General features: G+C 53.4%; 1 protein-coding gene across 2 annotated transcripts in view; it reads right to left on the bottom strand.

Annotated features, from left to right (window-relative positions):
- The window catches only part of HIF3A (hypoxia inducible factor 3 subunit alpha), a 39,087-nt gene extending 23,049 nt beyond the window's left edge, over positions 1–16,038 (bottom strand). The window contains exon 1 of one of the 2 annotated variants that reach the window (XM_063312411.1): positions 15,981–16,038. In XM_063312411.1, coding sequence (XP_063168481.1) covers positions 15,981–16,006 — 26 coding nt within the window. In that variant the 5' untranslated portion in view covers positions 16,007–16,038. Of the gene's footprint in view, positions 1–642; positions 745–15,980 lie in introns of those variants that run through there. The other variant, XM_063312410.1, reaches the window with a different exon arrangement.
- Positions 16,039–17,290: the final 1,252 nt, after the last annotated feature.

Raw genomic sequence — 17,290 nt, 5'->3', positions numbered from 1 at the left:
TCCTCCAAAATCTAACGCTTTCCACGCCCCTGGACCTAAACCACCACATGAACTTCCTTCTCCAGATCCCACTGCTTTTTGGAACTCGTTATCTCTTCTTTTTGCAGTCCCAGCGGGTTCTAGTTACCTCATTTTTCAGATTTCTGGGGTTCCCCTTTCCCCCAAGTGCATCCTCTTTACATTGCAAGCTTTGGAAAGATCTCCAGGCACCTGGGGTCCACTCTCCTGAGCCACCCGGGTCTAGTTTGCAAAAAATGTCAGCGACAAAAACCCCCAAACCTCACAGATCCCAGAAATGGGCTGCCCACAATGAAAACACTAACTGCTTGCCACAGCTGGCTCCACAGACATCCTGCCCAACAGAGACCTGAACAAGCAATAGGAAAACTGAGGTTCACACCGTTTCTTAGCTTTCTGGCCTGATTTCACCCCAGACTGAAGCCCTTGCCCTGGAAAGGCCCTAGAACAGTTCCAGGATCTTCCGGGAGCCCACCAAACCACGCATCTCCTGTGAAGACACCACACCCTGCTGGGAAGTGGACAGGGAGATGGTTCCTGCGTACCACGGACACCATACAAGCTGGGGAGCACGGAAGTTTGCCATGCCCCAGGGGCTTCATCCAAGCACCAGAGGCCCCTTACCTGCACCATCTCCTGCCCCTTGGCCGCTTCCAACGCCACCACATAGCCGATGTCTGGCTTCCCCTTCGCTCCCCGAGACGACCGAGCTGGACTTCGCACTTCCTGATCCTCCCACAGCTTCTTTCCACCATCCCTCCCTCTCCGGTCCTCTTCAGGGTACAGGCTGTTCCATTTCTGTGCCCTGGCACCCTGCCCATCATCCTGGGGCTCTGTTTTGCAGAGAGCAGGCAACAGTTTGCCACAAGGTTCGGCAACATCTTCTCTGCCTCCCAAACGGCTCCCAAGCAAAGGGGTCACCAAAGAGGCATGGCCGCTAGCCAGCCCAACCGTGGGGTCATCAGACATGGCTGGCCGGCCGCAAACGGGGCCGGCCTCATCCCTGCCACAGGTACCAGCCTTGTGAATAGGCACGTTGCGCCTGGGAGCCATAAACAGCCTCAACATAAACAGTGGCTGGGCCAGTGAGAAGGCCAGGTTGAATTCTGATGCAGCCTTGCCCCAACAAAGCAGCAGAGGAGGAAATTTGGTGGGATGCACCCTCTTATCTCCCCCAAACCCTGCAGAATTTGCAAGGAAAAGCTCTGATCAGGCTGTGATTTATTTTTAGAAAGAAAGGTCCTGGAAGTAAAATCTTTTGCCTGGGATGCACAAGTTCCAAGTTAGATTCTATGCAAGTACATGTATTAGCCATAGAGGCGTGTTTACTGGATGTGCGACCTTTGCCTACAAGGCAGAGCTCCCGATTGAAAGGGACTTCTCCACCCTCCCTTACAGTATCTGTATGCTTGAAGGCACTCTGCGTATGATCAGAAGAACTCTTTGTGAATATCTCCTTCCACATTCCAAAGGCTTTCCAAGTCTTTTTCTGGATAGAATCTTAATCTTCTTTCTCTTCTCTTTCTCCTCTTTTAGAATATTCTTAGCATCTTCTAAGCGGAAGACTAGTGGCCTGCCCGATTATGCTCACAGACCATTGACGCAAATTTCACATTGAATAAAACAGGCATAATTTAAGGGCCCCGACAGAAAGATCCGCACTTACATCAACTCCTCAGTTGCCGTATCGGTCTTCTGGGAACCCCCTTCAGGAGGCCCCCAAGCATGGTCGTGTTTGGCCCCAACATCAGCTCTTCAGAGGTGCATTTCTCTGAGCACTGAGTTGGGTTTAAGCAAGAGTCATTTCTGGGGTGTGTCATGGCTACAAACTGAGTTCTTTGTTTTAGCTCAGCTTCCATCCAAGTTGGGACTTCTCAGAATTCTCAGCCAGTCTGAACAAATCATTTATCCGATGCATTATCCCGCTACTTCTGACCTTCGAACGGTCAACTGCATAATATATCGCCAAACACTTGGGAATGCAGCATTCCTGGAACCTCAACTTTCCATCCCCGCACCCCCATAGCAAGCTTCTAGTCCTTAAGGTTGTTTAAAAAAAAAACTAGGCTGGAGAGATTGCGGGCAACGATCCACATTACTTGCCTGGGAAGCTGTTTATGAATACTTTTTTTTTTTGTTCTAATTTTAGTTCTAGACAAACAAGGCCTCCTGAACAGGAAAAAAGCAGCAGTGGCAAAGCCCACGGGGGACCAAGCAGGTGAAAGCTGGGGAGGCATCCATAATCTTTGCAGCTGCCCACCCACTCCCCCCTCACCCCCAGCTGCTGGTGCCCTATCTTGGATGCGGACTGCGCCAAGACCCGAACTCATTCTGGGACATGTTCTGCACGCAGTGGCATCGGTCGTCAGCAACCGGCGACGCAAAAGCTCACGCGCATCGTCAAAGCCTCCTGCTCAGATCAGGCATCTCTGACGTCAATTTCCTTCCTCCACTGAGAATATCTCGGTTTCGCACATGCCGCATGTTACCAACTGGTTCTTTGGCACACAGCTTCCCCCTTATTAGCCCAGAACTGAAAAAGGGGGCGGGAGAGAGAAGGGGACGCTGCAGGCAGGCAGAACATGCTCTCCTTGCATCCCAACGGCCTCTGCAACTGCAGCCCCCCCGCCCCCCCCCCCCTTCGTTCCACCCAGATGTCTTCTTTCAACTAGGACAGTCAGTGGATGGGAAGACAACCTCCCAGGAGGCAACCATGAATGCAGATTTCAAACACCGAAAACGGTGCTTTACAGAGCCCACTGAAGCAGGAGGCTTCCCCAGCCCCCCACCCGACACTGGGGTAGCAGGCCCCCCGCTAGAAAACAGCAACGGGAGGATGAGCGCCTCGGCCAACTTCCCTGCGAGAGGCTTCAGTGGCTGACTGCACTCAACACTCCGAACGCAGGCCAGGAAAACACCGTGGCTGTCTTCCGGGAGCCAGCTATGCCCAGGCAAACCCGCTTCTGCCTTCGTGGTCTGTTCACACGGCAGGCCATGGCACAAGCTGGGCGGTTCCCACAACCCGCTGCCCCACAAACATACTGAGCAACCCTGCTAGTGTTTTGTTCTAACTATACTGTGTTCCTACTGGTAGATGGGCAGCCACATACGTTTGGCCAGTTAATGAATTAATTAGCAGCCTCACCTGGAGGTGGATTGCGTGTACACGCCCGGACTGGCCGTCCGCCTGGATGGTAGGGCTATATCCTGGTCCCCCGTTAGACTGATTTTTAGGATTTGAGGGTCCCGGTGGGCTGGCGTGTCCTGCCATCCTTGCTAGGCAGGGGGATGCCACTGACTATGGGTGAGCTGGCCCTTGGACTTCTTACCACGCCTGGAACAATCCCTGCTAGACATGGCTGCCCCACATGGCCAGATTTGCATTCCACCCATACAAACTGAGGGTGGTAAGGGGGGAAAAAACTTTGTGCATGCTTAGGGGCACTCTCCCCACGACAGACGTTTTGTTTTCCGGCAACACAATGGGGGAAATATCACCCCCCCACAGAACACAAACCCAGCTCCCAGTCTGGGGGCCACCCCCTCGCTTTCCAAACAGATTCCCTACCCAAGCTAGTCTGTGCTCAGTGTCATTGTCATGGGTGAGCGTGAGCGTGCTGCAAAGCCTTACCGAGGCAGCATCCTGCTCTGCAGTGCCCAGTCCCTGAAGCTGTCCCCGCCCACTCCCATCCAAGATCCTCGCCCTGTGTGCGTGTGCGCGTGTGTGCATCTCTTGTCTCCCGCCCACTCCAAAGCAGGAATCCTGCTGCACGTGCCCTTGGCAATGCCTTTGGCTGTTCTGTCCACGTCAGTCCAGGACACTGTGTACTGGAAACAGGGACCGATGCCAGCTGCTTGTCGCGGGAGGAGGGAAAAGGGCGGGAGTGGAAGGAGGCTGACGGATGGGGAGGAGGAAAAGGCTTCATTCATTACTGCAAGTCTTGTACAACCCTTGGGCACCGCTCCGAAAACGAGTGGGACATCACATGCCTCTGCACTCGGTGGGACCCGTACACCCCAGCCCCGCTGCACGTATATTCCCAAACCAATCTTATTATCCGGCCCAACGGAGGCAGATCTGCTCCCTAACATCACTCCCAAGAGGACAAGTTAAGGATTCCAAATGCTTTTTAAAATTGTTTTGATTAGCAGCTCCTTTTTCCCCACGTTGCAGGACCAGCACCACACGGGAATCTTGCACGGGGCCCTTTCCTGCCCCTCAGACTGAACGGGCCACTACAAAGCCAGCCCTCCCCCACCCCCAACCCCCCGCTCCTCACACCCACACAAAGGCCTCTTCCCTCTGGCTCGGGTGGGAACGCGATGTTCCTGGCAAGGGAGCGAGCTCCACGCCCCACAGCTTTACATCTGGAGAGCCCTGTTTATGTACACAAGGGAGGGGCAAAGCACCTTTCACCTGAACCCACCCTGGATGGTGGCGGGAATCTGGGCAGGGCTGCCAAGAAAAAAGAAACAAAATGCCACCGCGTGCTTTCAGTCTGTCTGGTTTTTTTTTAACCTATACATTAATGCACGGAATGAAATCGACAACTGGCTTTCCGGATTCAGCCCCGTCTTTGGGCTCACGGTTTTCCCTGTTCCCCAGACCGAGAACTGACCAATGTTGGCAAACCAGGAGACGCTCCTAAGAGGCCAAGGTTCTGCAGCCAAGTCTCCGTGTGCTGGATCACGTCTGTTCTTAGGGAGCGGGCTCACAATTCCTTAAAAACCAGGCAAGGGCAGCCAGTGTATCAAAGCTATTCTCACTTCGGGTGGTGGCTCTCTCCAAGGCAGAGAAGCGCTTGTTGGCACATCTTCCCCCAGATTATGGGACTCACTGGAGCCCCCTTCCCAAATTCTAATCTCTAATCCTGGCACAAATACTGTGGAAGGGGTTGCTTCCTCCCCACGTCTTGCATGATTTGGGGCAATTCTTCTCCACTTTATCACCTGCGGTTACAGAACTCCTGGCAGTAGCTATTCTGAAACAACCAAGTGTGGGCACCTCCCTGCGGCGACCAACTCTTTCCCCTTTTCTCTGTTGATGAGCAGGAAGGCAACTTGCCCAAGGAAAGCAGGAGGGAGAACCTCACAAATTCCTTCTCATGGGTCACCTCTACTTGGCTGGCATGAGAATCTGGACTCGTATACCAATATTTTGGGACACCAGACCAGCACTCAGACAGCTGCTTCCGCACATCAGTGGCAAGGGATCCGGCCTTGGAAAGCCAGTGTGCACTACTTTCGGGGCTGGGCTTTTCAACAGGGGTTCCGCATAGGTGCGGGCGTAACCATCACCCACAAAATCCGCCAGCTCGTATAAGAGGATTCTCGGTAGAGGAGCAAATTCAACCAGCAGGCGATGGCACGGGCTGGGGTGTGGGTGGGAGTAGTTTATTTTCCTCCCTACGGCTAAATCAGGCTTGAAATGCCCTCTCGTCTCGGCAGGCAGGCTCTGATCCAAGTGGGTCAGTGGGTGACGGGAGGAAGGGCCCCCTGGCTGAGTCACCCGGACTGCCTACCCAGGGCATAAGCAGCCTGGCTTTCCCTAGCCGCCGGAGCATCCAAAACTCCGCAGGCAACTGGAAGGGGAAAGCCCAATGCCTCTCTGGTGCTCTTGAGGTGGGGGCTGCAGCACCAGAAGGATGCACACCGCCGGCCAGGCAGACTTTCCTTGGCGCTTTTCCATGGCCTGTTCCCAGGCTGAGCCAGCGGAGAAAGCCAAGAACATACATAGCGTGTGAATAAACAGGGAGTCGGAGCAGAGTCCCCTGACAGCCAGTGAGAAATGGTGCCGGAGGCTCTCCTGGCGAATGCTGCCAGGACCGGGACCCTAGGCCTTGCTTCGCGACTTCACCCACTGCCCTATAAAAAGGGATTGGGCTTGGAAAGGCTTCCCCAGCCTGATCCCTGCACTGCCTGATCCCCAGCCTGATCCCACGGTGGTCCCAGCAACGACCAAGCCGGCCAGTGGGGGATGGAGGTTATAGACCAGTGTTTCCCAAAGTTGGCTGCTTTAAGATGGGTGGACTTCAACTCCCAGAATTCCCCAGCCAGCAAGCGGCCAACTTTGGGAAACACTGCTACAGACTGATGCATCAGGAGGGCATCAGGTTGGGGAAGGAGTCTTAAGAAGAGTCCTGGGATTGGCTGTAATTACTGTGGGCCCCCATCCTCCTAAAACATTCAGTGATGTGTGGCTGAAGTTCAGCCTTCTTCAATTTAGCATCCTCCAGTGGCTGGAGAAGCGCACCCACCATCCCCGAGCCATGGTGGAAGGGGATGGTGGGAATTGTAGTTCAGTCCAGCCCCCTCCCCTTGCAAGCTGAAAAAACAATGCTGTTTGTCCATTCTAGGCCCAGGGCCATGCACTGTGGAAGTCTGAGAATCCTCCTGGAAAAAAGAACCCGTGGCCTGAAATCCATCCTTAAATATCTCCTGTTCCACCCCTTCCCTCGCTGCAAAACGCCAATTTGGAGACCGCGCCAGTTGGTGGATAAGTATCCAGAAGAAGGCCTTTCCGAATGTGGATCCTAAACCTTGTATGACCTTACGACAGGCCAGAGGAGCGAGAGGAAAGATCTTGCGTGGAACAAGCAAGCTGGGTTGCTCCTTTCCCACTCACGCAGTAGTGCATTCCCTGAGAAAAGAGATGCACGCTCTGCAGGCTGAAGTCAGCATTGGTGGGAGGCAGAGAGGGTTTTTGGGGGCAGGGTCCCCTGGATAGAAAGAGTGCTTCCCCCAAATGCCGGCTGGGCACTCTGGGAGCTGTGGCCACAACGCCTCTGCGGAATGCCAGCCTGGGAAATCAGCAGCCCAGAGACTGGAATAGCACCATCAACTGCCTTTGCAACCAGCCCAGCTGATGGGGGGGGGGGCGCCTGGCTTGAGCTGGCCTCTACGGTTGCCCACGGCGCACAGCCAGCCAAGAAGCCATGCCTCTGGGTGCCCTCTGGTGCCGTGGCCGCCCTGCTTTGGGGGAGCCCCTCCCTTCGTGCCAACCTGGCAAGCCAGGCTCCTGGGCACCGAGCGAGCCTCAGCTTGCCGCCTGCACCACCCTGGCCTCTGGGTCCTTGAGAGGCCTGAGCCGCTCCCCTGCCCTCCCCCAGCCCCCCTCACTTGGAAGGCAGCCCAGAGGCCCCTGGCTCAGGCCAGGCCTACGTGAGCTGAGCGACGGGCGGGGGGACAGGGCAGGCCGAGAGCAGCCAACCAGCGGCCGGCCTTTTTCCTGTTTGCCTGCTAATTTCGGTTGGGAACACAGTGCTGCCATTGGACGCCTGGCTGCAACGCACAGACTTGGGCCCTCTGCCAAATGGGCCGGCGCAGGGCTGCTGCTGCGGCAGCTGCTGATGGGCTGGGGGCCGGAGAGGAAGGAGATACAAGCTCCCCCCACAGGAGACCAGCCTGGGAAACCAATGCAAGGAAGGAAAGCGGGCAGTGTGTGAAGAGTCCAGGCATACCCCCTCTCCCCTCTCTCTGGATTCTGCTTCCCCCACTGTTAAAATACACAGTGCAACTTTTTGTTCCATTTTCATGCAACGCCAAAATGCTGCGGGCCTCCCCACTGCCGCTTCTTAATTTTAGTTTAATAAAGCCTCGTTGCTGAGACGGGTTCGGAGCAGAGACCGGGTGTGGGGTCCATTCCTCCATCCTTTCAGCCGAAAGCCCCCTTCCCCTTCCCAAAATAGTGGGGATGTGTATTAGTCACCAGTGAATTAGCTGAAGGCAATGATATCACATACACAAGGTGGAACACTTTGCGCGAGCATAAAAACGGGTTTCATGCAAAATAGATGGTAGGGAAGAGAGTAAATTGGCATTCGCGAGCTTTGTAGGAACATTTTGCCCTCCTCGGTTTTGAAGCCATTTTCGTTAATACCAGTATTCGTGCATGTCTCTTTCCAGGGAGTGATCTGGCCCTACTGGCACCCCTGGATTCTGTATGTAGCGCTTGATTTGTAAGCATGCAGTTAAAAGGGGAAAGAAATTGTCACCCTTTGCCTGCTCTTTAGTCATCCATCTTTGAGTGCAATTAGCAGAGGAACTACAGTGTGCGAACAGCTAAACAATCTCGAGTCGTACGCCTGGTATCACCGGTTGCAAGATATTTCACCCGCTGGTTTGGATTTAGAGGTTTCTGAACCAGCTTTGGAGACTGGAGTGTGTGTAAGAAGGTCTATAGGATTTCCATGACCAAGTCCCACAGACACCCCTAGGACCAGGCATCAGCTCCAAGCCTGATGCACAAGTCCACTGTCTTCTCCAGATGGATTGGACTGTGGCTCCCTTCACCCCTGTCCAAGGGCTCTTCCTAAGCTTGCAAAAAATATAAATGAAAATCATATATTGGGAGTCCCAAAAGTCTGGGTCCATTTTTGACCTGAGAACAAGCCAAGGATGCCTCCAGGTGTTGCAAAGATACCTCCAACCCCAGATGCCCATGACTTGAATTGTGAGGAAGAAAGATTTCCTCTCTCCATGGGAAGCAGAGTCAATCAAGACCCCAAATGCCCATTACGGATGTCCTCCGATGGTGCTCTCCAAACGTGTTGGATTCCAACACCCATAATTGCCAATCAGCGGGAGAAGGTTGCTCTACACAGAGAGCTGTTGGCATTCAGAGGTTCATAACACAGAGATGCCACCACCTCATCGCAATGGTGAGACGATCAAAGCTGGCTGACAAAACCCTTCCCTACTGGCATCTTGTGGACATGGGCTGCAATACTTTACTTGCCAGGAAGAGAGCTAGTAAGGACTTTGGGATCAGATTTTGTTTTGTTTTGTTTTGTTTTGCTGGAGAGAGGTGGAAAGTAGGACCACTCCATAACTCTTTTCCCCTTCCTTGGCTGGTTTTCATGAGTGCAGATTTCTGTATGAGCAGAGGCGATAACCAGAAACAGTGCAAAACCATGCGTCTCTTGCACAGTCTCAACTCTCTTAGAAGACAATGGTCCCTCTCCAACCTTGATAGATTCCCCACTTCAGACCTCAGAGCGAAAGAACAGAGAGAGCCAGAGGTTCTTCAGCCCAAGCATTGGTCCAAGATGTGATGCAGTGGTGCCCATCACAACACCACAGTCTGCAGGGTATGGTCAAACAAGTCAAAATGGCATCTTCACTTGTTCCACCATACCCCGGGGACACTCCTGGGACAGTATCATGCAAATGACATGAATTATACAATTTGCAATTGACACACAATTCAGATGCTGCTAAATTACAACGCCCGGTAACCGGAACACTGGACAAAGATCAGAGCTGCTGGGCATCACAGCTCAGAGACGTCAGGCCAATGAGGCTGCCCAGCCCTGAGAATTATACTAAAGACAGTTATTCCCAAACACAGTTTGCCCATACAGCAAACAAACAATGCTGGCTGTCTTCATGACATGGCAAACTAGAACTCCGAACAATTTTGGATGTCTTGATCATTCTCAGCCAACTTCTAATAGGAGACAAAGCACAGAAGCATGCGTATGTGTGAGCCAGAAAGGAGTTTTCTTGATCCAATAACACAGCTGTTGATGTTGTTATCATTTACATTGACAGGTCACCCAACTCCAGAACAACTCTGAGTGGCTTACACTCAAAAACAAAAACAAAAATAAAAAAGATGCTGTGTGCCTGGACACACCCCACAGGAAGAGCCAAGCATGCCAGAATTCAGAAAAGTCATGGCATAGGGTGATATGCACCCAAAAACAAGTGGCAACTGATGAAAGAATTGCAAGAAGCTAAACAACAATTAATACATATTTATTTAACTTTGGAAAGGCGGAGAAAAAAATGTGCAGCACCCCCACCAAAATCCACTACCCAGAAGAAAATCTGGGACAAGGAATCCTCTAATCAATGCTCATGGTCAAAGCCAACAGAGAATCAAATAACTGAAAATGCCCTTGGCCTCTGTCTGAAAACCACTCGTGCTCGGCAGAACCAGATTACCATTCCCACTCTAAAGGCCAGGAAGAGAGGAGAGTGTTCTACTTACTGTACAGTGGCAGAAGGGCGGGGAGAGGAACCCCATTCGTTTTCCTAAACAGAATATTGTGTATCACGTACAGGTGGGGGTCTTAAAAGCCAGAGTTCTTACATTCTGGGAGAAAAGCAGAGGCTAAGCTAGAGAGGGGTGTGCATGTAGCAGCCACAACCATGCAGTTGAAACCCCACCCCTTTTAACTTGTGCATTAAAAAGGTGTGGGGCTTCAGGAAGTCACTCTTCCTTTCCAATCTGTGTCAGTCTGACCACATTAAGAATAGGGCATCCAGTTCTGGGTATCATACTTTAGAAAACGGAATCCATCCAGGGGAGACCTACCAAGATGATCAGGGGCTGAAAGGAAAAGCACACGAGGAAAGGCTGGGCACGTTTAGCTTGCAGAAGGTAAGAGAGCAGGGAGACCTGAAAGCCTCTTCAAGTATCTGGAGATCGTCATGCAGAAGATGGAGTAGAACCACTCAGGACTGATCCAGAAGACAGGACAGGAAGTGGTGGGTTTATATTGCAAGGAAGTAGATTTTGGGTGGGCCTGGGGGCAGGGGGGAAATGTCCTAATCTAAGAGCTGGTCAACAGTGGGGGAGGCTGACTTGAGAGGTGGTGGACTTTCCTTCAGTGGAGGTGCTGAAGTGATGGCTGGATGGTCTTCTGTTGGGGATGCTGGAGTTGGCGTAGATGATCTCCAGGTCCTTTCCAGTCCTTACGTTCTGTGATGTATTGCTTCTGAGATTTGAAGAAGCTGCTTCCATACAAAGGGTTTACTTCCTAGCCACTCTACCTGCTTATCGATGACCTCTTCACCCCCAGCTCACACTGAAGAGTCTTCCTGCTGAAGTGATGGACATATCACCGTCAATGTGCAGGGGCCAGGCTGGCAGGAGAGAGGGCAAGTCCCTCAACAGTCCTAGTTGATTGGGAACAGTATGGGGCAGTCCTTGGCGAGCCTCTCTCCTTTGGCCCAGCCTCCCTTACAGGCGTGTGATTTGGCCCATCTTGTATGCGGCCTTCAGGTCCACCTTCATTTTTTGCAGTCTCCTCCTCATTTGGAAAGGGAAATCAGCACCCAACAAAGCACATCCAAACACACTCCCGGGGGTGTGAATTCAGCATAGACATATGCGTGCATGGTGCCAGCATTCTTTCTCTGTACTGCTTTGTGTTTTGGAGCTTATCAGGTTTAATTTATACCAGTCTTGCCCCTTCAATTTCCTGTATTTACGTGTTTGCTTGTTTGTTTGATTTTTTATATATATATCCCACTGTAATCTTGCAACTCTTAGCAATATTCAATTGACTTTGGAGCATGCAAAACAGTGCCTCTGGACACGCACAGAGAACATTTCCTTCCCAAGAGCGTAATTCAAGCCTGTGGAAGAAGAGCTTGCAACATGGACGCTGCTGCTCTTTTAGAGCACATATGGACCTGGATTCTTATTTTAGAAAATTAATCACTGGTTGCCCAACAGTCATATCCTCTGAAAGACCTTGGTGGCTGGCCAGGATTTCTTTAAAGAAGTCTGCAAGGTGTAGGGATGACTCCTCTGTTAGATATGCGACATGGAAGACCCCTTTGGCGCAACACACTTTTAACCCTGTTGGCCTACTTAGAATTTGTACGCAAGCAAAAGGGAAGTCAGTAGCAGCACCAACAAAGCCACAATTCTCACACTTTGAAGGTCGAAATACCTCTGTCCTTCCCAACACCTCCTGGTCCTCTTTCTTGCTCATCATGAGATGGGAAGGCCAACCTCTAGAGCCCCTTGGTTCATCCAAGACCACGAACAAATAAGTGCTAAAAACGGCATCCTGAGTGTGCCTGTTACCCAATTCAAGGGAGGGGGAGACTGAGGCACTAAAGGCACTTATCGATCTACAAGGAGTCCTCAACATGCTCCCACCTTTGTGACTGCCACAAGACCAACCTTCCCAGGAGACATGCTCCCACCTTTGTGACTGCTCTGGCTCTGATTCTCCAAGGGGTCATCATCATCCCTCAAGTCTCATTCCCCCTACACAGTCCCTCTTGCCAAGAGAATAAGCCCCATTTCAAGCAGATCAATCTAGTCCCATCAACAGGAGCATAAAAGAAAAGAAAAGGGGGAATAACATGGTCTGGATTCTGAATACAGAAAACATTCAGACGAACCGCCTTCAAGTTCTAGATTCATGCACCTGAGGTCTTGCTGTTTCGCCAGTGTAGTGGGCAGACCATATTTTCGCAACATCAATTCTGTGTTGCTGCTTGGAATATGCGTACAAGTCAAGAGAGGCCCCCCAAAAAGGGCCTGAATGCCCCAAGCCTGAACTATGACTGGAAAGGAACAGCCAATTCAGTTTGGACAGAGTATAGACCAGAGGATGCAAGAATGTGTGTGTGTGTGTGTGAGAGAGAGAGAGAGAGAGAGGACTGATTAAAATAATAGAGAAAAGAGATGGGAGGAAACTAAAAAGAGATGAAGGAATGGATAGCGAAACATACAGGGAGGGAGGAAGATTTAAGAAATGAAGGGGAGGCAGGCAAAGATACAGCTGAGCAGGAAACACATCCCAGAAGGAAGGAATAAAATGTTCTAGAGCAGATCAGAGAATGGAGAACAGAGAATTAACTGATGGGGAAACCAGAAGAGAAAGAGACAAGGGGAAAGAGGAGGAAGAAAGCAAGAGAATATCTGCAGGAAAAACTGGATGCAAAATGAGAGGAAAATGAAGCAAAGCATGAACGGGAAGGCGCACATGGGAGGAGAGAGTGAGTGGAAAGCGCAAACAAACCAAGCAGAGAAAGAAGAGCTGGCAGGAAGGAAAGACACAGCGGCAGAACAGTGCCCAAACTCACCTGCTCCAGAGCCCCCCCACGGGAAAGGCACCCTCGGGCCCAGCTTCCTGCCTAACTGCCCCATCGCTGGCCGCCGACTCGTTGCCAACCCCAAGCCGAGCAGGCTCCTCTCCATATGTGGAACTGGATCCTACCTCCACCCACCGCGTCACGGCCTGGCATGGGGCCGGGAACACGTGATGTACACAAGACCTGTCATGTGTTCATCGTCCAGCACGCGAGGGCCACCGGCTTCCCTGCCCGGAGGAAAACAGCCAACAGCAAAGGCTGCGGAGGAAGGACATGTGTGAGGAGGAGGCTGGGTTGGGACAGCAGCCAGTCAAGATGCCTGCAAATGGGAAAAGGCTGGTGCAAAAGCAAGAGTGAGCGAGGAATGGGGAGGCCACTAGGGGGTGCCAGCAGAGCAGAGGGGGAGAAGGACCCCGCAGTGCCAGGGAAGTTCTGCAGAGGCAGAAGTCCCAATTCCAGAAGGAACAGAGGGCGCACGGGGATTATGCTTATGGAAGGACTTTACTGGGCACCAGGTTAATGTTTTAAAAGTCTCCCTCCTCTTGGCCCAAATAACTTTTCAGAAGTTATGATCAGTGGTTGGGCATCGGCTGGGCATCAGCTGGGGGCACCCAGAACAACCAGCCCCAGAGGCTGCAGGAGTTTGCAGGACTGACGCGGTGCTTGAGAGGCACCAAAGGCTCCCGGTGAACAGACAAAGTTGCCGATAGCTTCTCCTTAAGGTGAAAATCCATGGAGTCCCAGGACCGCCCTCCTGGAGCCAGCAGGAGCGGTGTCTTTGTGGGCAGGAATGGCTCAGGGCCTTGGAACAGTGGCCAGGATCGGCAGGAGACCAGCTCTGGATTTTAAAATGGGTGGGGGTTGATTTAGTCAATCACAGCAACGATCGTTGGGAGAGAAGGAGAGGGATCCCAGGTTCTCAGCAGAATCAACAGGTGCAAATTCCTTCCATGAGCCTTTCCGTATTCCCAGAGACAGAGATGGTGAGGAGCTGAAATGCTCTTTATTTTAGCTCATCAAAGCTTTCCCTTACCTTTGATATTTTGACCAGGACATCCTTGCGTTATACATTCATTGTCTGGGCTGATGGATACCTCTGCCCTCCAGAAAGTTCTCCACGCTCATCTTAGCGAGAGGCCACAAGAGGCTAAAACTCTTATAGGCAAGTAGCAAGCATTTCAAAAAAGGAGGGGAGGGGCAAAGTGAGGTCTGCCTCGGCCGAATGCCTGTTACGGGTGGAAGAGTGCCAGTTTTGTCCTACCCAGCGACAGAGGCCAAGATCTGCCTCGGAACAGCCAGTGCGGCAAATTCTGCAGCCCGGAACCACGCAGCAGAGCAGGGCCACACACCCACCTGTGGGCAGCAATGCTCCCGGGGGCACACACCCTGCCCCCTCCCAACAAACCGGGCGGAGGCCCCAGTGCACAGCTGAGCAACCTAACAAGTCCCAAATTCCTTTCAGAAAGCTGAAAAGCACGCGCCAGGTGGAACTTGGCTTCCAGCTGGTATCTTTATGTCCCGCCAAAGCACCAGCCACCCCTTCTCTACTCTGCCTGACCCAGTTCTGGGAAGATCCAGACAGATTTGACCTACATCCCCATCACCTTGTCTGCCCACCGCACACTCTGGGAGCTGGTCTGCAAGTGCGCCTTCAAGACCACTTTTTTGCTAAGCTTAAAACCAAACTCAGGTCGCCGACAGTATTTGGATGCATATTGATCCCAGGAGCCCCTTTCTCTTCCCCCTACTTTCTTGGGAATGTAAACTTCCAGCCTCCAACCTCGGTGGCTGTAAAAGCCTGTTGCAAGACCAACGTTCCTAGACATTGCCAAGAACTTGGCTACTTTTACCCAGTCACAAACATTCTCATTAACAATGTTACTGCCACCGTAATCGGTAAGAACTGGCGAGCGTTTCCCAGCATTTCCCTGGTCAGTTTCTCCGCAATCCTACTGGACAAAAATCCCTGCCAGTTGCAAGCTGCATGCTGTTGTCCCCTTACGGTTGGCTTCTTCCTTTGTAAGTGCCTTTGAATATGTATATATGTATGTATCACACACACACACACACACAACACCGGAGAATGCTGCAAAAGCATCCAAGCAGAAATATTTTTGAAAAATAGTGAGACCTTTGCCCCCAACTCCCTCTTCCTTGTGCAGATCCCCCCACCCCCCTCCACTTCTAATCCATACGATTAAATAACCCAGCTGGGGTCTGAAGGCAGCAGGCGAGAGGCCATGACAGGAACCCTGCCGCACTGTAAACAAGATGTATGTGGAGGCTGAATTGCATACACACGACCAGGGAAGAGACAGGAAGAACGCCCCGCTCGGGATCTGCTCCATGATCCCCTCCTCAGACTTATAGCTGGCAACCAGACGGGGGCTCACCTTTCCCCCCTTTCTCTAATTGCTGATTAATACTTGGAAAGATCTCTACTGTAATCTAGTAGATTTCCTCGCAGCCAAGAAGACATTTTCCCCCTTCCTTTCTTCTGCAGAACTACAGGCAGAGTAAGGAGTGACATGTACGTTCAATGACAAATCTGGCCAATTGATTTATTTTTCAGTGCCCAAATAATAAACGCCCCTCTCCTAAGCACCCCCCGCCGCCTCCAATGCAATCAACATTCCGAAGGAGCCCCGCCACGGAGGATGCCACGATCCTTCCCCAGACACTTTTCCAGGACACCTGGAGGGGGCGGGAGAAGAAGAGGACTTTTTTCGAGGGAATAAGAGGGGTCTTCTGTGCGAGGGAAAAAAAATGGGGGGGGGGACTTCACCTTGCAAACTGCAAGTAGCGCTGGAAACCTCCACGTCCAAACGAGGGGACGGGGTGGAGGGTAGGATGTTTTTCAAGAATTTGCTGAGTCTGCAAGTCTGCACCCCCCCCAACTCCATACCAATCTACCCAGTCGCCCCTCCGCGCCCATGTGTCTCTGGGTTCAAGAGACCCCTGCAGAAAAAATTCCCCCACCTCGGCCTCCCCTCCCCTCCCCTCCCCTCCGAGCACCCGGGCTGTCCGCCGCCCGCGCATCCTGCCAGTCCTGCAAAGGATGCAGCACCACGCGCGAAAATCGACGCGGGAGCTTCCCGGCGGATCTCCCGCGGCTTTACCTGGGACCCTGCAGCCCATTCTCCATGGCTGGCTGGCTGGCTCGCTCCCCTTCTCTTCTCTTCCTTTCCCTTCCCTTCCCTTCCCGGGTCCGGCTGCTCGGCTCCGCGCGCTCTCCCTCCGATCTCTCCGCCTGCGCTCCTTTGGCCCCCCGCCCCGAAGCCCACTCCCCTGCAGGCTACTCCCACCGCCCCTCCCCCACCCGCGCCATTGGCTCCCCCTCCCACCCCCGAGGAGGCCCCCTCTCCAGCCAGGCAGATTCGGGACGCTTTGGCACGCCTCCTTCTGCGGAGACGCGCGGCCATTGGGCGCTGGGCTGTCACTCCTGAGCCCGGGGGGCTCTTCTCCCTCATTTGCGGGCACTTGGCCGGGTCGAGGGTGCCCCCCCGCGGCTGCGGATGGGAGCTCCCGGCGGGGGCGCGAGCGGTGGGCGTCTGAATTCAGCGCAGGCAGCTTGGCCGCGCAGAGCTTCTCCAAGCCAGCGCGAATCTGGAGTCCCGCGTATTTGGTTTGGCAGGTTGGCGCCTCGGCGGATATACCTGGGAGTGAATCCTGCTGAGTACAGGGTGGAGGGGGCGTACTTCGGAGCCAGCGGCACCATCCAGGACCCCAAGGGGGCTGACTCCGTATTAGGCTGCCCTGCGCGGGGCTTAGCAGTCGCGGGGGAGGCTGGCACCGAGAGTTGCAGGACGCGCGCCGGGAAAGCGATTCCCAGGCTGGGGCGCAGGTCCAGGAGGGGTCGGGTGGAGAAGGGAAGGCAAGGAAGGGGGCCGGCACCCCGGGCAAAAGGAGACGCCCCCCTCCGCTGGGTGCGGCGACTGGGGGCTGGTTTGCTTTCCTTACTCCCCCCCACCCAAAAAAAATTAGAGGTCACGCCGTCAAGTTTATACTGTACTTCAAATGGAGTAATCCGAAATCATCTCTAGGAAGTTAATCGCGGTTTCCCCCACCCCAGTCTCGCATCAGGCGGGGGAGCAATGCATCGCATCGGGATGGATTACGCCAGCGTCCCCGAGCCGGGTCCAAATCCCGTTGCAGGAGGATGGCATTTGTACTCCAGCGCACCTGGAGCTGCGTCTCCCCTTTCCCCCGCAAATGGCTTCTGCGAGGCGAAGCAAGGGCCGCTCCTGCCAGCGCGCGCTCCCGGCCCCCGCCCCGCAAACACCTGTTCGGCGGCGGACGGCCCGGGTCCTGGAGTGGGCGAGGACCTCGGACCGCCGGAACGGTTGTGTGGACGCGCCCCCTTGCGGGGAAAGGAGGCAGCCCACCCGTTCTCCGGCTGCGAAACCCTTTCCACAATCCGCGACATGCG

This window comes from Candoia aspera, chromosome 10 (genome assembly GCF_035149785.1).
Source record: "Candoia aspera isolate rCanAsp1 chromosome 10, rCanAsp1.hap2, whole genome shotgun sequence".
Taxonomy (NCBI): Eukaryota; Metazoa; Chordata; class Lepidosauria; order Squamata; family Boidae; genus Candoia; species Candoia aspera.
This window is presented reverse-complemented; position numbering and strand designations above follow the sequence as displayed.